The following is a 20,374-nucleotide window of genomic DNA, read 5'->3' on the forward strand; positions in this document are numbered from 1 at the left end:
ATGCGCGGTCCCCACGGGGACACAGAGTACCTCACAGTAGCAGGGCCTTGTCCCTGACGATACTCGGCTCCTATCCGGCAGATTCCCCAGGGGCTGCGGAGGGAGCACGGTCCCAGTGCCTGGAGACCGATTAGGATCCCACTTCACCCAGAGCCCTAAAGGGATGGGGAAGGAAAACAGCATGTGGCTCCTGCCTATGTACCCGCAATGGGTACCTCAACCTTAACAACACCGCCGACCAGAGTGGGGTGAGAAGGGAGCATGCTGGGGGCCCTGATATGGGCCCTCTTTTCTTCCATCCGACCTAGTCAGCAGCTGCTGCTAACTAAGATGTGGAGCTATGCGTGGATGTCAGCCTCCTTCGCACAAAGCATAAAAACTGAGGAGCCCGTGATGCACGGGAGGGTGTATAGCAGAGGGGAGGGGTTTACACTTTTAAGTGTAATACTTTGTGTGGCCTCCGGAGGCAGTAGCTATACACCCAATTGTCTGGGTCTCCCAATGGAGCGACAAAGAAATATAAACATTCATACTCACCTTTCCTCACTGCCAGCAGCATCACTCCTCCTCCCGTCTGCACCAGCAGCAGCGCCGCTGACCTGTGTGAAGCCGGCCACGATCCCTGCAGCATCGCAATGTCCTCCTGTCTATGCCGGCCACGGCTGTGTGTGGACACGTGCGCACAGCGATGACGTCATCACTGTGTGCACCGCTAATCTCCACACACAGCCGCGGCCGGCAGAAAGGAGGACATCGCGATGCTGCAGGGATCATGGCCGGTGAGTATACTGATTCACTGCACCCGCACTGATAATGATGGGCGTGCATATGAAATGAGCAGGCCCACGTGGTCACAGTAGGCGCTGCTGCAGCCTGCTCGTGCCCCCGATGACCCGCGCCACCGCAGCACCCTCATTCCCCGCAGCCATGCCCTACATTCAGACTAGAAGATACACCCCCCACTTTACCCCAACAAAAAAAGTGCTTCTTATAGTCTGAAAAATATGGTGTATATATATATATATATATATATATATATATAATTACTGTGATCTAGCTGTAATCATACCGATTTTGAGATTCATACTGTCGTTATTTTTACCTCACAATGAACGTCGTAAAAATAAACCCCCAAAATAGTAATCATGTAATTGCACTTTTATTTAACCTTTTCACAAGTACATTGTATAGTAACTGTCACATAGCCGCATGTATTAACGGGAATCCATCAGCAGTTGTTTCCTGTTTATAGAGCAGTGTTACATCGTCTGAGCTCCCCCCAGGGCACTGACGTTCTCGTGGTCACCCACTCATCTTCCGGCCTGTCCTGCAGTCCCAGGGTATCATCCTGCCCCCGTCGGCACCCCCATTTTCCGTGTGTCAGAGGCACCGACGCTCTGTCACCATGGCTCTCTACATGCCAGTCCCATCCTCTGGCTCCCGAGGCCTATGCATGTACAACAGGGCTGTCAGGAGCGTGCTTACGGGGCTTCCACGCTGCTGTTCCTTTCTTTAAAGGGCAGTGCGACCTAACTCAGAAGTGCCTCAGCCTGTGGCTGAGAGGCACTGTGTACATAAGGCATCCTCCCTCATTGGGAGGTGCCTGTTCAACGTATCCCTGGAGTTAGTCTGCTCATGCTAGTTGTTAGATCCCTGTGTCTATATTGTCTTGTGACTCTATTTCTGTTTCTGCCTGGTATTGATGGTGAACCTGCCGATACCCCTTCTGTGTGCGCCAGTCCCTGCAAGCATTCATCCTCCTGCTGATGTCCTCTAGAACCAGCCTGCACCGGTCCACACCATCACCAACCTTAGCCATACCGTTCTATGGTCCCCGTCCTGTGGTGCCAGCTAGCGAGAAACCGGAACCACCCGGGGCTGTCTCCTGGCGGTTACCTACTAGCGTTCTATTTGCTTCCACCTCTTGTGGTTGTGGTGAAGTCTCAGTCCCCGCTCAGATCCGCTAGTCCGGGTCAGTGAACGGTATCTTGGACCAGCGGATCCACTTCCTCCTCGTCCGGTTTGCCGCGTGTGACAAGTAGCATGATTCAGGAGCAGGGATCCTCATTACAGTGATGTCACTTAATTGGCTGCTCGTTATAGTTTCAATAAAATCAGTGTTTTATCAGCAGGAGATTTTAACTACAGGACTAGGCATCTCGTGCCATGTAGTCCTCTTTCTATATATAACCCCGCCCCTACTAATAATTGGCAGCTTTCTGGCAACTTACAATATAAAAAGAAACCTGCCAATCGGTGGAGTTATACAGAGCTCAGCATTTAGAGAGCTGCTAAATCTGCAGTAGATAAAACATTATACTGATCTCTGATTACATAGCAAAAAAAAAAAAAAACCTGCAAAGGAAAATGTTCCAGGCAGCACTCAATTGTTGGTCGACTCCAGGGAAGGCATCCACAGAATATAGCAAATATAGCAGAAAAACGGACCGGCACTCCATATCTTCAAATATGGGAAATTTATTCCATAAATTCATGGAACAAAGCACAAATAAGCGTTTCGGCTAATGTGCCCTGAGATGTGTTGAAAAAGACTCATTAGCCGAAACACGTATTTGTGCTTTGTTCTGCGAATCCATGGAATACATTTCTCATATTTGAAGATTTGTTGTGCCGTTCCGTTTTCTGCTATAGCAAAAAACCTGGTGATGAATTCCCTATAAATATTGTTATGTCCCCATCAATTTGTCTTCTCCTTTGTAACCCGGCCATTAAACGAGCACCAATTGACTTGTACATAGATAATCAAGTCTTGTTAATGGACAAAATCAGTCGATGTAAATGGCGCTTACCAAAGGAGAGACCGTGCAGAGAAAAAAATGCTCCAGAATTGTTATTTTACTTACGTAGTTCTCCAACCTGCAGAATTTCACATAACATTTTGGTCAGTTCTATGGCGCTGCGTCCAAATGGGCACTCATGCTTATCTTCTCTACTGCTGTTCTCCAGGACTATCTGCACAATACAGAATAGGATAATATGACTAAGTATATGTAGAAAAGAAAGTTAGACAACAGTATGAAATACAACAAAATGTGTAAAGCTCAAGAGTCCACAATGTTTGCCCCTCGATATGTTCTTTCCCTTCTCATTTGTCTGAATGGTCCTTAAACAAATTGGACCTGGTCAGAGCTGTGCTCCTCTATTGGTTTAGGACAGGGTCTTGCTGCCTCTAAGGCTACTATTGCCTGTTGGATCCGCTCTGTGATTCTGGAGGCATAGCAGGCAAAAGACAGAGGTCCCATTTGGGGTATAACACACTCCACCCGTGCACTGGGGTTCCTCCAGGGCCTTTGTGGACTGCTTTGGGACGTTCCTTCGTTTCCTGTGTCCCCCAATGAAGCGTTAGAGATAAGAAGATTTCGGGTACTCACCATAAAATCATCACTTTCTCAGAGCCTTCATTCGGGACACATCACCCGCCCTTATTTGCTCCTGAGTTGGGCCACTCTGTGGTTATTTTAGGTTGCTTCTACTGCTCTCTCATTAACGGATTCAAGGGAGCTAATCACGAGGATTTTCGTATATAAGCTAAACCCGGTGCTATACTGGCACTATCAGGCTGATTCTATACATACCTGTAGTGGTCAGCTAGACGTTTAGGTTTTGAAATCTAAGAAAGTGAAGTTTGTAAAATGAGCAGCTTCTTGAGTGACAGCTGCACTGGAGCAGATCATATATTCATAGTTATCCCCTCCTCCTGTTAGAATTAGCATAAGCATTATTATACAAGCGACTCACTTTGTCTAGCAGGACCTGTGTGAGGTCATACCCATGTGATCAGAAGGGGCGGGGCCTCAGCCACCAAAGCTGGATACCAGGTCCCATGGGTATGACCTCACACAGGTCCTGCAAGAGACAAAGTGAATTGTTTGTATAATGCTTATGCTAATTCTAACAGGGGGAGGGGATAACTATGAATATATTATCTGCTCCTTTGCTGCTGCCACTCATCAAGCAGATAATTTTATAAACTTTACTTTTTTGGATTTCAAAACCCAAACATCCGAGCTGACCACTGCAGGTATGCATAGAAACAGCCTGATAGTGCCAGTATAGCAGTGGGTTTAGGTTATATACGAAAATGCTGTTGATTAGTTCCCTTTAACTTGGTTCCAGTTGGCGGGTGAATCCTACTAGGGAGGAGCTAACTTTTGTGCATAGTGTCAGCCTCCTATAGCCAGCAGCAAACACCCATGGTTTCCTGTGTCCCCCATTGAATCAATAGAGAAAAGGGTTTGCTGGTGTATACATTTCCTCTAGGTTCTGGCTGAAGCCTTATTCAGATGTCCATGTTACACTTATGTGTTATATGTTTTTCCACTGATATAACACGTACCCATTATAATCTATGCTGCTATTCACGTCACCTTTTCATGGAACCCTGTGTCTGTGCAAAAATACATGGACACGTCTAGAATTTTTTCCGGCAGCATGGATAAAAAGTGTCAATACAAGTCGGTGAAAACCGCGTACAGCACACGAATGGCACCATTGTACGGTCCATATTTAACATTGCAGTTAATAAGGAAGTTTCATAAATTAATTTATTCATAAATGAAAACCACTGACGAAAGACGGCGACACACTGAATGAGGCCTTAGGCTATGTGCCCACAGGACTATGTACCCGCGGATATATCCGCAGGTACGTCCGCAGGTTTCCCGCAGCTGATCCCCGGAATCCGCAGCTATATATACAGTACAGACCACAAGTTTTGACACACCTCATTCAAAGAGTTTTCTTTATTTTCATGACTCTGGAAATTGTAGATTCACATTGAAGGCTTCAAAACTATGAATTAACACATGTGGAATTAAGTATTTAACAAAAAAAGTGTGAAACAACTGAAAATATTTTTTATATTCTAGGTTCTTCAAAGTAGCCACCTTTTGCTTTGATTACTGCTTTGCACACTCTTGGCATTCTCTTGATGAGCTTAAAGAGGTAGTTACTGGAAATGGTCTTCCAACAGTCTTGGAGGAGTTCCCCTGAGATGCTTAGAACTTGTTGGCCCTTTTGCCTTCACTCTGCGGTCCAGCTCACCCCAAACCATCTCGATTGGGTTCAGGTCTGGTGACTGTGGAGGCCAGATCATCTGGTGTAGCACCCCATCACTCTCCTTCTTAGTCAAATAGCCCTTACATAGCCTGGAGGTGTGTTTGGGGTCTTTGTCCTGTTGAAAAATAAATGATGGTCCAACTAAACACAAACCAAATGGAATAGCATGCCGCTGCAAGATGCTGTGGTAGCCATGCTGGTTTAGTATGCCTTCAATTTTGACTAAATCCCCAACAGTGTAACCAGCAAAGCACCCCCACATCACACCTCATCCTCCATGCTTAACCGTGGGAACCAGGCATGTAGAGTCCATCCGTTCACCTTTTCTGCATCGCACAAAGACATGGTGGTTGGATCCAAAGATCTTAAGTTTGGATTCATCAGACCATCAGATTTCCACTGGTGTAATGTCAATTCCTTCTGTTCTTTAGCCCAAACAAGTCTCTTCTGCTTGTTGCCTGTCCTTAGCAGTGGCTTCCTAGCAGCTATTTTACCATGAAGGCCTGCTGCACAAAGTCTCCTCTTAACAGTTGTTCTAGAGAAGTGTCTGCTGCTAGAGCTCTGTGTGGCATTGACCTGGTCTCTAATCTGAGCTGCTGTTAACCTGCGATTTCTGAGGCTGGTGACTCGGATAAACTTATCCTCCGCAGCAGAGGTGACCCTTGGTCTCGCTTTCCTGGGGTGGTCCTCATGTGAGCCAGTTTCTTTGTAGCGTTTCATGGTTTTTGCCACTGCACTTGGGGATGCTTTCATTTCTTAAAGTAATGATGGTCACTCGTTTTTCTTTACTTAGCTGCTTTTTTCTTGCCATAATACAAATTCTAACAGTCTATTCGGTAGGACTATTAGCTGTGTATCCACCAGATGTCTGCACAACACAACTGATGGTCCCAACCCCATGTATAAGGCAAGAAATCCCACTTATTAAACCTGACAGGGCACACCTGTGAAGTGAAAACCATTTCCGGTGACTACTTCTTGAAGCTCATCAAGAGAATGCCAAGAGTGTGCAAAGCAGTAATCAAAGCAAAAGGTGGCTACTTTGAAGAACCTAAAATATAAGACATATTTTCAGTTGTTTCACATTTTTTTAAGTATTTCATTCCACATGTGTTAATTCATAGTTTTGATGCCTTCAATGTGAATCTACAATTTTCAGAGTCATGTAAATAAAGAAAACTCTTTGAATGAGAAGGTGTGTCCAAACTTTTGGTCTGTACTGTACATATATGCGTGTGTGTGAGTGAATGCACAAACGTTTATGGCATATTAGAAAACTAATAAGTAATTGGTAAGTGAGCTTCCTCTTCAATGCATTCAAGGTTTACGGCATACTGGAAATTTGCTGGAAAAGTAGTCAACCTCTTTGGTGACCATCTTTCCACTATGCTGGGGTTTTCTCAAAGAGGGAACTTACCCTAACATAGGTGTCCTGATGAAACTTTGCCAGATAGCGCATGTTGTCCAGGGCCAGCATGCCAGGGGGCGTCTGAATGAAATCCATGGCTGGGTTGACGTGATTCTGAAATAACAGCATTTATATATCTCAGAAAGTTAACATTTGAGAACACAAAATATGCAATGTTGATCTGAACTAGGCCTCATTAAAATGGAAATCAGCCAGTGCCATTTCACTCCAAGAAGCAAAACTAAATTATACTTTCAAATCACCTGACAAAATAGTCTGCTATTCTGAGGACGTCTTGTCTGCACGATCCGGAGCGTGGAAACAGCGCAGAATACTAAATGGTCTCAAGAATCTGGGAGAAGAACTAATCAAGGGGTGTCTAGCTCTGGACAATTAAAGTTGTGTTATAAATGAGATAAGAGGATATCCTGCTGCAGGGACCCCCAGAAATCCGTTGTGAACTGTGGGGAAAATGTCATGAATACTGGAATACATTAAGGGGAGTTGTGGAAGAAGTGTGAAGGATAAATCATGTAGAAAGTAAATGCTCAGGAGGACCCATAGCGCACAAAGAAGTAGTGAAGAACACGGAAGGACAAGGTGCAGGGCTGAATGCACCCATCAGTGACAATTATGTGGAATAACTGGAAAGTTGTGTATAGTACTTATATCGGGCTTAACAAAACTGATTGAAGGTTGTGATAGCTTGATTCATCTAAAACTGTATTTTTGAGATGGATCTCACATGGTTTTTACATATTGCAAATTCTAGTAAAGAAAATATGACTGTGTATATCCTGATCAACAGTCTCCAACTCTAGGACATGGCCAGCAAGTGAGGATCAGGTCTCTGGTGGCAGAGCAATCTCAAAAGCACATGAGCAACTAGCTAGAGACAGTGTGGGCAATACGGGGGGCTGGGAGATAGCATCTTGTTAAAACTTTGAAGTCAGTTTTGATATAAAGGTATTGAGAATCTCCTTGGAGGAGGAGGTCCAAGTGTGGATCCACGAAAGGGACTAAAAGGATGGGCCTCAAATCCAATTCCCATTTAGTAATGTATAGGAGCAGAAAAAAGAGTGAATTATGCGAGCGTCACTCGAGACGAGCGATTGTGCGATGCATCGTCGGGTTCACGGTTTTCGTGACGCACATCCAGCATCGTTTGCGACGTCGTTTCGTGTGACACCTCTGAGCGACGCTGAATCGGTCACAAATAGTGAGTCGTGTACACGTCGCTTATTTTTAAAAAATTGTTTATTTTTCATGGCACCGGTTGTTCATCGTAACCGGGGCAGCACACATCGCTCCGTGTGACACCCCGAGAACGATGAACAGATCTTACCTGCATCCCGCGGCACCCGCCGGCTGTGCGGAAGGAAGGAGGTGGGCGGGATGTTTATGTCCAGCTCATCTCCGCCCCTCCGCTTCTATTGGCCGGCGGCTGTGTGACGTCGCTGTGACATCGAACGTCCCTCCCCCTTCAGGAAGAGGATGTTTGCCGCCCACAGCGAGGTCGCTCAGCAGGTAAGTACGTGTGACGGCGGTTTAACGACTTTGTGCGACACGGGCAGCGATTTGCCCGTGACGCACAAACGAAGGGGGCGGGTACGATCGTACCGTGTGACGCCCGCATTAGGCAGGAATACATCTATACAAGACCTGGGGAGCAGGGGAATGATCTGAATCAGTGTGTACGTAATTGAGGTTTGGAAGTCAAATGACATGGAGGTTATATTGAAAGGTTCCTGGGAAAAAAAAGACTTTTTAATACCAGCTGTGGTCAGGAGGTGGTAGAGCTTGGTTCTACCCACCATAGACCATTTCTGAGAAGCTGATGGATTCTTGATACCAAAGGAAACAGCAGGTTGATAATTAAGAATGCAATGCACCCTGCTGCTCCACTCAGAGGACAAAAAAAGTGATCAGTAAACGTCTGACAGGTTGGACCGCCACCAGAATAGTTCATGGCCGAGAACATCTTCGGTTCCTCTTCAATCCTAGGAAATGAGCGCTGCCAAAACAAAACTGCAACTAGAAGAACCCTAGACTTTACTCAGCCAAGAGTACTGAAATTTCCCCCAGCTTTCAAAACTTGTTGTTATTAGAAGAGGAGATAGCTAGCTCCGTACAAGGACGAACAGAAGAGGTGGGACTGAGACAGTCAGGGGTTCCAAGGCAAATATAACAAGAGAGGTAAAAGCAGGTATCCCTCTGGATTTCAAAATGAGTGGAAAACTCAAGGTGGACTGGTAAGGAATGAAAGAAAAGAATGACCTAAAAGAGAACTGAATGCCCTCCTAATGTCCTGTAATTGATGGGGTGGATGGGCAGCCTGCCTGGTCTGGACGGGTCATAACCATCTTGGTCTTTGCGCAATAAGATCCTCACACATTAGATCAGATTTTAGGGATTTTTTTTGTTTCAGAAAACCCTTCCCCCACTGCAGTTTAAAAAAGCACTATCCCTCCATCGCTGATCTTTTGCTGTTTGCAGTGCTGAAGTCATGATAGCAGTGTTGCAGCCAAAAACGAACACAGCGGCTCTGCGTGAGCTGAAGGTATTAGCAGTTGAGCTGACTGACTGGCTGCAGCGCTGTTGGCGTGATGTCAGCACCACAAGCAATAATGACCAACGATCTATCACTTAGTTTATTGGGTGCAGTGATTCTGACACATAGTTTTTAGATATAACAATGCAGTAGTGCTGAGAAAGCTGAACCCGCCCACACCAGGCTCTTAATATACAGAGTCTATAGGCAGTGAGCTGCTAATCACAGCAGGTGGCGAGCCACACTAGCTGACCTAGTCTGGCAATGATAATCTCCTGAAGCGAAAATAAACATTGCAGGTAAACAATAGCATAATAGTGTGATAAGAGACATCACTGAAATCTATGTTCTAAAGGCCACTTTACACGCAACAACATCGCTAACGAGATGTCGTTGGGGGTCACGGAATTCGTGACGCACATCCGGCCTCGTTAGCGACGTCGTTGCGTGTGAAACACACGAACGACCATTAATGATCAAAATTACCTACCTTATTGTTGATCGTTGACGCGTTGTTCTAATCCCAATTATCGTTGCTGTTGCAGGACGCAGGTTGTTCGTCGTTCCTGCGGCAGCACACATCGCTACGTGTGACACCGCAGGAACGAGAAAAATCACTGTCGCTGCGGCCGCCCGCAATGAGGAAGGAAGAAGGTGGGCGGGATGTTACACCCGCTCATCTCCGCCCCATCACTTCTATTGGGCGGCCGCTTAGTGACGACGCTGTGATGCCGCATGAACCGTCCTCTAAGAAAGAAGACGGTTCGCCGGCCACAGCGACGTCGCTAGGCAGGTAAGTAGTGTGACCGTTGCTAGCAATGTTGTGCGCCACGGGCAGCGATTTGCCAGTGACGGGGGCGGGTGCTTTCTCCAGTGACATCACTAGCGATGTTGCTGTGTGTAAAGTGGCCTTTACACCTGCAGCATGAGGTCTTCAAATCACATAGCAAAAACCTGCAGACAGCTTCCCTGTAATGACACAAGGGGAGATCCCGCTGTTCCCCTGAAGGAATGCGTTTGCACTTTTTAGAAAGGTTTGCATTGTCGTACTGCGTATATTTATGTCTATATCAGCTACATTTCTGCTGGAAGTAACCATAGAAACTGTGTTAGAATGACGGAAGCAATCTGACATTTTCAATATATGGCAGCAAAAATAGGAAGTTACAGGGCACAAGATAATTAATCCATAGAGATATATAACCATATTGACAAGTGATAAGTGGAAAGAAGGGAATTTTGTTTACTTACCGTAAATTCCTTTTCTTCTAGCTCCTATTGGGAGACCCAGACAATTGGGTGTATAGCTTCTGCCTCCGGAGGCCACACAAAGTATTACACTTAAAAGTGTAAACCCCTCCCCTCTGCCTATACACCCCCCCGTGCATCACGGGCTCCTCAGTTTTGGTGCAAAAGCAGGAAGGAGGAAACTTATAAATTGGTCTAAGGTAAATTCAATCCGAAGGATGTTCGGAGAACTGAAAACCATGAACCAAGAACAATTCAACATGAACAACATGTGTACACAAAAGAACAACAGCCCGAAGGGAACAGGGGCGGGTGCTGGGTCTCCCAATAGGAGCTAGAAGAAAAGGAATTTACGGTAAGTAAACAAAATTCCCTTCTTCTTTGTCGCTCCATTGGGAGACCCAGACAATTGGGACGTCCAAAAGCAGTCCCTGGGTGGGTAAAGAATACCTCGGTAAAAGAGCCGTAAAACGGCCCCTTCCTACAGGTGGGCAACCGCCGCCTGAAGGACTCGCCTACCTAGGCTGGCATCTGCCGAAGCGTAGGTATGCACCTGATAGTGTTTCGTGAAAGTGTGCAGACTCGACCAGGTAGCCGCCTGACACACCTGCTGAGCCGTAGCCTGGTGCCGCAATGCCCAGGACGCACCCACGGCTCTGGTAGAATGGGCTTTCAGCCCTGAAGGAACCGGAAGCCCAGAAGAACGGTAGGCTTCAAGAATTGGTTCCTTGATCCACCGAGCCAAGGTTGACTTGGAAGCCTGCGACCCTTTACGCTGGCCAGCGACAAGGACAAAGAGAGCATCCGAGCGGCGCAGGGGCGCCGTACGAGAAATGTAGAGCCTGAGTGCTCTCACAAGATCTAACAAGTGCAAATCCTTTTCACATTGGTGAACTGGATGAGGACAAAAAGAAGGTAAGGAGATATCCTGATTGAGATGAAAAGGGGATACCACCTTAGGGAGAAATTCCGGAACCGGACGCAGAACCACCTTGTCCTGGTGAAACACCAGGAAGGGGGCTTTGCATGACAGCGCTGCTAGCTCAGACACTCTCCGAAGTGATGTGACTGCCACTAGGAAGACCACCTTCTGCGAAAGGCGTGAAAGAGAAATATCCCTCATTGGCTCGAAAGGTGGTTTCTGAAGAGCCGTTAGCACCCTGTTCAGATCCCAGGGTTCTAGCGGACGCTTGTAAGGAGGGACTATGTGGCAAACCCCCTGCAGGAACGTGCGTACCTGTGGAAGCCTGGCTAGACGCTTTTGAAAAAACACAGAGAGCGCCGAGACTTGTCCCTTAAGGGAGCCGAGAGACAAACCCTTTTCCATTCCGGATTGAAGGAAGGACAGAAAAGTGGGCAAGGCAAATGGCCAGGGAGTAAAACCCTGATCAGAGCACCAGGATAAGAAGATCTTCCATGTCCTGTGGTAGATCTTGGCGGACGTTGGTTTCCTGGCCTGTCTCATAGTGGCAATGACCTCTTGAGATAACCCTGAAGACGCTAGGATCCAGGACTCAATGGCCACACAGTCAGGTTGAGGGCAGCAGAATTCAGATGGAAAAATGGCCCTTGAGACAGCAGGTCTGGTCGGTCTGGTAGTGCCCACGGTTGGCCCACCGTGAGATGCCACAGATCCGGGTACCACGACCTCCTCGGCCAGTCTGGAGCGACGAGGATGGCGCGGCGGCAGTCGGACCTGATCTTGCGTAACACTCTGGGCAGCAGTGCCAGAGGAGGAAATACATAAGGCAGTCGAAACTGCGACCAATCCTGAACTAATGCGTCTGCCGCCAGAGCCCTGTGATCTTGAGACCGTGCCATGAATGCCGGGACCTTGTTGTTGTGCCGTGACGCCATTAGGTCGACGTCCGGCTTCCCCCAGCGGCAACAGATCTCTTGAAACACGTCCGGGTGAAGAGACCATTCCCCTGCGTCCATGCCCTGGCGACTGAGAAAGTCTGCTTCCCAGTTTTCTACGCCCGGGATGTGAACTGCGGAGATGGTGGAGGCTGTGGCTTCCACCCACAGCAGAATCCGCCGAACTTCCTGGAAGGCTTGCCGACTGCGTGTGCCGCCTTGGTGGTTGATGTATGCCACCGCCGTGGCGTTGTCCGACTGAATTCGGATCTGCCTGCCTTCCAGCCACGGCTGGAACGCCTTTAGGGCTAGATACACTGCCCTTATCTCCAGAACATTGATCTGAAGGGAGGACTCTGGCTGAGTCCAGGTACCCTGAGCCCTGTGGTGGAGGAAGACCGCTCCCCACCCTGACAGACTCGCGTCCGTCGTGACCACAGCCCAGGATGGGGGCAGGAAGGATTTCCCCTTCGACAAAGAAGTGGGAAGGAGCCACCACTGAAGGGAGGCCTTGGCTGCCCGAGAAAGGGAGACGTTCCTGTCGAGGGACGTCGACTTCCTGTCCCATTTGCGGAGAATGTCCCATTGAAGTGGACGCAGATGAAACTGCGCAAATGGAACTGCCTCCATTGCTGCCACCATCTTCCCTAGGAAGTGCATGAGGCGCCTCAAGGGGTGCGACTGGGCTCGAAGGAGAGATTGCACCCCTGTCTGTAGTGAACGCTGTTTGTCCAGCGGAAGTTTCACTATCGCTGAGAGAGTATGAAACTCCATGCCGAGATATGTCAGCGATTGGGTCGGTGTCAATTTTGACTTTGGGAAATTGATGATCCACCCGAATCTCTGGAGAGTCTCCAGAGCAATGTTCAGGCTGTGTTGGCATGCCACCCGAGAGGGGGCCTTGACAAGAAGATCGTCTAAGTAAGGGATCACCGAGTGTCCCGGAGAGTGTAGGACTGCTACCACTGTTGCCATGACCTTGGTGAAGACCCGTGGGGCTGTCGCCAGGCCGAAAGGCAGTGCCACGAACTGAAGATGTTCGTCCCCGATGGCGAAACGCAGGAAGCGCTGATGCTCTGGTGCAATCGGCACGTGGAGATAAGCATACCTGATGTCGATAGATGCTAGGAAGTCTCCTTGGGACATCGAGGCGATGACGGAGCGGAGAGATTCCATCCGGAACCGCCTGGTTTTCACGTGTCTGTTGAGCAGTTTGAGGTCCAGAACGGGACGAAAAGATCCGTCCTTTTTTGGCACCACAAACAAGTTGGAGTAAAAACCGTGACCCCATTGCTGAAGGGGAACAGGGATCACCACTCCTTCTGCCTTCAGAGTGCTCACCGCCTGAAGAAGAGCATCGGCTCGCTCGGGGGGCGGAGATGTTCTGAAGAAACGAGTCGGAGGACGAGAGCTGAACTCTATCCTGTAACCGTGAGACAGAATGTCTCTCACCCATCGGTCTTGGACATGTGGCAACCAGGCGTCGCAAAAGCGGGAGAGCCTGCCACCGACCGAGGATGCGGTTTGGGGAGGCCGAAAGTCATGAGGAGGCCGCTTTGGGAGCGGTTCCTCCGGCGGTCTTTTTAGGACGTGACTTAGACCGCCATGAATCAGAGTTCCTCTGACCCTTCTGTGGCCTGTTGGACGAGGAGAATTGAGACCTGGCTGAGGGCCGAAAGGACCGAAACCTCGATTGTACCTTCCGTTGTTGAGGTCTGTTTGGTTTGGACTGGGGTAAGGACGAGTCCTTTCCCTTGGATTGTTTAATGATTTCATCCAATTTCTCGCCAAACAGGCGGTCGCCATAAAATGGCAAACCGGTTAAGAACTTTTTGGAAGCAGAGTCTGCCTTCCATTCACGAAGCCACATGGCCCTGCGGACTGCCACTGAATTGGCGGATGCTACCGCCGTACGGCTCGCAGAGTCCAGGACAGCATTCATGGCGTAGGACGCAAAAGCCGACGCCTGAGAGGTTAAAGACACAACCTGCGGAGTAGAGGCACGTGTGACTGCATTAATCTCAGACTGACAAGCTGAGATAGCTTGGAGTGCCCATACGGCTGCGAATGCCGGAGCAAAAGACGCGCCTATAGCTTCATAGATGGATTTCATCAGGAGCTCTATCTGCCTGTCAGTGGCATCCTTGAGTGATGCACCATCTGCCACTGCAACTATGGATCTAGCAGCCAGTCTGGAGACTGGAGGATCCACCTTGGGACACTGAGCCCAACCCTTGACTACGTCAGGGGGGAAGGGATAACGTGTGTCATTAAGGCGCTTAGTAAAGCGCTTATCCGGAAAAGCTCGGTGTTTCTGGACTGTATCTCTGAAGTTGGAGTGATCAAGAAACGCACTCCGTGTACGTTTGGGAAACCTAAATTGGAATTTCTCCTGCTGAGAAGCTGACTCCTCAATCGGAGGAGTTGGAGGAGAAAGTTCTAACACCTGATTGATGGACGCTATAAGGTCGTTTACTATGGCGTCCCCTTCAGGTGTATCAAGGTTGAGCGCGGCGTCAGGCTCAGAGCCCTGATCTGCCACCTCCGCTTCATCCTCCAGAGAGTCCTCATGCTGAGACCCTGAGCAGTGTGATGAAGTCGAGGGAAGCTCCCAGCGGGCCCGCTTAGCCGGTCTGGGACTGCGGTCCGTGTCGGAGTCCTCACCGTGGGACCTATGAGTCGCCCCAGGAGCACTTTGCTGCTCCAACCGAGGGGGGCCTGGGGACAATGATTCAACAGTGCCCGGGGCCTGTGTTACCGGTCTGGACTGCAAAGCTTCTAGTATCTTAGCAGACCATCTATCCATAGACTCAGAAAGTTTGTCAGCGAATACTGCAAACTCTGTCCCTGTCACCTGGACAGTGGCAGCAGGTGGTTCCACTGGGGCCAAGGGTCCCACCAGTGGCTGAGGCTCCGGCTGAGTGAGTGTCACAGGGGCCGAGCATTGCACACAATGAGGGTAGGTGGAACCTGCAGGTAGCATAGCCGCACATGAGGTACAGGTTGCAAAATAAGCCTGTGCCTTGGCACCCTTGCTTTTTGCGGACGACATGCTGTTGTCTCCTCTTAGAGCAATCAGTGAGGGTATATAGCCAAAAGCAAATAGTGCGGCCGTACAGAGTAAATGTATACAATATAAGCATATAAATATACACTTCGGCACCCAGGGGGGCCAGCACCTAGTAACAGGTGCGGCTTACCGACCGCCCGCAGCGGTTGTGTGACCACCAGATTCCCTGCCTGGGCCTCCCAGAGCTGTGGAGCTCGGTGTTGTCTCCCCTCTGAAGTTCTCCAGCGTCAGAAGTGCTGATAGGAATGGCTGCCAGCGTTCTGAGAGGAGGAGGGAGCCGTGGGCGTGCCTCAGAAAGTGCGGGAATCTGGTGCCCCGCAGTGCTCAGTGAGGGGGGAGGAGGATACCTCCGTATGCTCCAGCCCTCACCGCTGACATGCAGTCTAGCGTCCCGCCCTCACCCCTGACTGGCAGGCCCGGGGGCGGGAGTTTGCGGTACTAGGCCGCAAAAGCCGGGGACTAAATTTATTAGCGCGGCCGGCAAACAAGCGCGGTCGGCGCGGTAGTCCCGGCGACGCAAAACACCCAGCTGGTGCTGCAGCGTCCGTTACACAGGCGCTCTATGCGCCGTCCCCAAGGGGACACAGAGTACCTCAGAGGAGCAGGGCCTGTCCCTGACGATACCCGGTCTCCTGTCCAGCAGATTCCCCCAGGGGCTGCGGAGGGAGCGCGGTCCCATGCATGGTGACCGGTTAGGATCCCACTTCACCCAGAGCCCCTAAGGGATGGGGAAGGAAAACAGCATGTGGCTCCAGCCTTTGTACCCGCAATGGGTACCTCAACCTTAACAGCACCGCCGACCAGAGTGGGGTGAGAAGGGAGCATGCCGGGGGCCCTGTTATGGGCCCTCTTTTCTTCCATCCGATATAGTCAGCAGCTGCTGCTGACTAAATTGTGGAGCTTGCGTGCATGTGTGCCTCCTTCAACACAAAGCATAAAAACTGAGGAGCCCGTGATGCACGGGAGGGTGTATAGTCAGAGGGGAGGGGTGACACTTTTTAAAGTGTAATACTTTGTGTGGCCTCCGGAGGCAGAAGCTATACACCCAATTGTCTGGGTCTCCCAATGGAGCGACAAAGAAAAGACTACGGCTGGCCGAATATGAAAGGATCTAATAGTAAACACAGTCGCCCACATTTTCCAAGAGGTTTACACCCGTTTGACAAAAAACGCAGCTCCAAAAAGTCACAATTTGGGCAAAAACTTGAAAAGTACACACAATTTTAGATATCCGCACTAAACCATAAGGTGAAAAAGTGACCACGGAAAAACAGGGGGGTACGGACAACAACCTTTAGACAATCATTGGTGTGGAATAACAGGGGGGTTCGGCCAACAACCTTTAGACAATCATTGGTGTGGAATAACAGGGGGGTGCGGGCCAACAACCTTTAGACAATCACTGGTGTGAAATAACAGGGGGGTGCGGCCAACAACCTTTAGACAATCACTGGTGTGGAATAACAGGGGGGTGCGGCCAACAACCTTTAGACAATCACTGGTGTGGAATAACAGGGGGGTGCGGCCAACAACCTTTAGACAATCATTGGTGTGGAACAACAGGGGGGTGCGGCCAACAACCTATAGACAATCATTGGTGTGGAATAATATGGGGATGCGGCCAACAACCTTTAGACAATCATTGGTGTGGAATAATATGGGGATGCGGCCAACAACCTTTAGACAATCACTGGTGTGAAATAACAGGGGGGTGCGGCCAACAACCTTTAGACAATAATTAGTGTGGAATAACAGGGGGGTGCGGCCAACAACCTTTAGACAATCATTAGTGTGGAATAACAGGAGGGTGCGGCCAACAACCTTTAGACAATCACTGGTGTGGAATAACAGGGGGGTGCGGCCAACAACCTTTAGACAATCATTGGTGTGGAATAACAGGGGGGTGCGGGCCAACAACCTTTAGACAATCACTGGTGTGAAATAACAGGGGGGTGCGGCCAACAACCTTTAGACAATCACTGGTGTGGAATAACAGGGGGGTGCGGCCAACAACCTTTAGACAATCACTGGTGTGGAATAACAGGGGGGTGCGGCCAACAACCTTTAGACAATCATTGGTGTGGAACAACAGGGGGGTGCGGCCAACAACCTATAGACAATCATTGGTGTGGAATAATATGGGGATGCGGCCAACAACCTTTAGACAATCATTGGTGTGGAATAATATGGGGATGCGGCCAACAACCTTTAGACAATCACTGGTGTGGAATAACAGGGGGGTGCGGCCAACAACCTTTAGACAATCATTAGTGTGGAATAACAGGGAGGTGCGGCCAACAACCTTTAGACAATCATTAGTGTGGAATAACAGGGGGGTGCGGCCAACAACCTTTAGACAATCACTGGTGTGGAATAACAGGGGGGTGCAGCCAACAACCTTTAGACAATCATTGGTGTGGAATAACAGGGGGGTGCGGCCAACTACCTTTAGACAATCATTAGTGTGGAATAACAGGGGGGTGCGGCCAACAACCTTTAGACAATCATTGGTGTGGAATAACAGGGGGGTGCAGCCAACAACCTTTAGACAATCATTGGTGTGGAATAACAGGGGGGTGCGGCCAACAACCTTTAGACAATCACTGGTGTGGAATAACAGGGGGGTGCGGCCAACAACCTTTAGACAATCATTGGTGTGGAATAACGGGGTGTGTGGACCAACAACCTTTAGACAATTATTGGTGTGGAATAACAGGGGGGTGCGGGCCAACAACCTTTAGACAATCATTGGTGTGGAATAACAGGGGGGTTCGGCCAACAACCTTTAGACAATCAATGGTGTGGAATAACAGGGGGGTGCGGCCAACAACCTTTAGACAATCATTGGTGTGGAATAACAGGGGGGTGCGGCCAACAACCTTTAGACAATCAATGGTGTGAAATAACAGGGGGGTGCGGACAACAACCTTTAGACAATCATTGGTGTGGAATAACAGGGGGGTGCGGCCAACAACCTTTAGACAATCACTGCTGTGGAATAACAGGGGGGTGCGGCCAACAACCTTTAGACAATCATTGGTGTGGAATAACAGGGGGGTGCGGCCAACAACCTTTAGACAATCATTGGTGTGGAATAATATGGGGATGCGGCCAACAACCTTTAGACAATCATTGGTGTGGAATAACAAGGGGGTGCGGCCAACAACCTTTAGACAATCATTGGTGTGAAATAACAGGGGGGTGCGGCCAACAACCTTTAGACAATCATTGGTGTGGAATAACAGGGGGGTGCGGCCAACAACCTTTAGACAATCACTGGTGTGGAATAACAGGGGGGTGCGGCCAACAACCTTTAGACAATCATTGGTGTGGAATAATATGGGGATGCGGCCAACAACCTTTAGACAATCATTGGTGTGGAATAACAGGGGGGTTCGGCCAACAACCTTTAGACAATCAATGGTGTGGAATAACAGGGGGGTGCGGCCAACAACCTTTAGACAATCACTGGTGTGAAATAACAGGGGGGTGTGGCCAACAACCTTTAGACAATCACTGGTGTGGAATAACAGGGGGGTGCGGCCAATAACCTTTGCACAATCATTGGTGTGGAATAACAGGGGGGTGCGGCCAACAACCTTTAGACAATCATTGGTGTGGAATAACAGAGGGGTGCGGCCAACAACCTTTAGACAATCATTGGTGTGGAATAACAGGGGGGTGTGGCCAACAACCTTTAGACAATCATTGGTGTGGAATAATATGGGGATGCGGCCAACAACCTTTAGACAATCATTGGTGTGGAATAACAAGGGGGTGCGGCCAACAACCTTTAGACAATCATTGGTGTGAAATAACAGGGGGGTGCGGCCAACAACCTTTAGACAATCATTGGTGTGGAATAACAGAGGGGTGCGGCCAACAACCTTTAGACAATCATTGGTGTGGAATAACAGGGGGGTGCGGCCAATAACCTTTAGACAATCATTGGTGTGGAATAACAGGGGGGTGCGGCCAACAACCTTTAGACAATCATTGGTGTGGAATAACAGAGGGGTGCGGCCAACAACCTTTAGACAATCATTGGTGTGGAATAACAGGGGGGTGCGGCCAATAACCTTTAGACAATCATTGGTGTGGAATAACAGGGGGGTGCGGCCAACAACCTTTAGACAATCAATGGTGTGGAATAACAGGGGGGTGCGGCCAACAACCTTTAGACAATCATTGGTGTGGAATAACAGGGGATGCGGCCAACAACCTTTAGACAATCATTGGTGTGCAATAATGGGGTGTGTGGACCAACAACCTTTAGACAATTATTGGTGTGGAATAACAGGGGGGTGCGGCCAATAACCTTTAGACAATCATTGGTGTGGAATAACAGGGGGGTGCGGCCAACAACCTTTAGACAATCAATGGTGTGGAATAACAGGGGGGTGCGGCCAACAACCTTTAGACAATCATTGGTGTGGAATAACAGGGGATGCGGCCAACAACCTTTAGACAATCATTGGTGTGGAATAATGGGGTGTGTGGACCAACAACCTTTAGACAATTATTGGTGTGGAATAACAGGGGGGTGCGGCCAATAACCTTTACACAATCATTGGTGTGGAATAACAGGGGGGTGCGGCCAACAACCTTTAGACAATCATTGGTGTGGAATAACAGGGGGTGCGGCCAACAACCTTTAGACAATCATTGGTGTGGAATAACAGAGGGGTGCGGCCAACAACCTTTAGACAATCATTGGTGTGGAATAACAGGGGGGTGCGGCCAATAACCTTTACACAATCATTGGTGTGGAATAACAGGGGGGTGCGGCCAACAACCTTTAGACAATCATTGGTGTGGAATAACAGGGGGTGCGGCCAACAACCTTTAGACAATCATTGGTGTGGAATAACAGAGGGGTGCGGCCAACAACCTTTAGACAATCATTGGTGTGAAATAACAGGGGGGTGCGGCCAACAACCTTTAGACAATCATTGGTGTGGAATAACAGGGGGGTGCGGCCAACAACCTTTAGACAATCGTTGGTGTGGAATAACAGGGGGGTTCGGCCAACAACCTTTAGACAATCAATGGTGTGGAATAACAGGGGGGTGCGGCCAACAACCTTTAGACAATCACTGGTGTGAAATAACAAGGGGGTGTGGCCAACAACCTTTAGACAATCACTGGTGTGGAATAACAG

General features: G+C 49.1%; 1 protein-coding gene across 2 annotated transcripts in view; it reads right to left on the reverse strand.

Moving 5' to 3' along the window:
- ELMO2 (engulfment and cell motility 2) overlaps positions 1–20,374 on the reverse strand; it is a 94,433-nt gene that overhangs the window by 27,115 nt on the left and 46,944 nt on the right. For both annotated transcript variants that reach the window (XM_075349774.1, XM_075349773.1), the window contains 2 exons: positions 6,497–6,601; positions 2,865–2,973 (listed from right to left, as the gene is read on the reverse strand). In XM_075349774.1, coding sequence (XP_075205889.1) covers positions 2,865–2,973; positions 6,497–6,601 — 214 coding nt within the window. The remainder of the gene's footprint in view (positions 1–2,864; positions 2,974–6,496; positions 6,602–20,374) is intronic.

This window comes from Anomaloglossus baeobatrachus, chromosome 5 (assembly GCF_048569485.1).
Source record: "Anomaloglossus baeobatrachus isolate aAnoBae1 chromosome 5, aAnoBae1.hap1, whole genome shotgun sequence".
Taxonomy (NCBI): Eukaryota; Metazoa; Chordata; class Amphibia; order Anura; family Aromobatidae; genus Anomaloglossus; species Anomaloglossus baeobatrachus.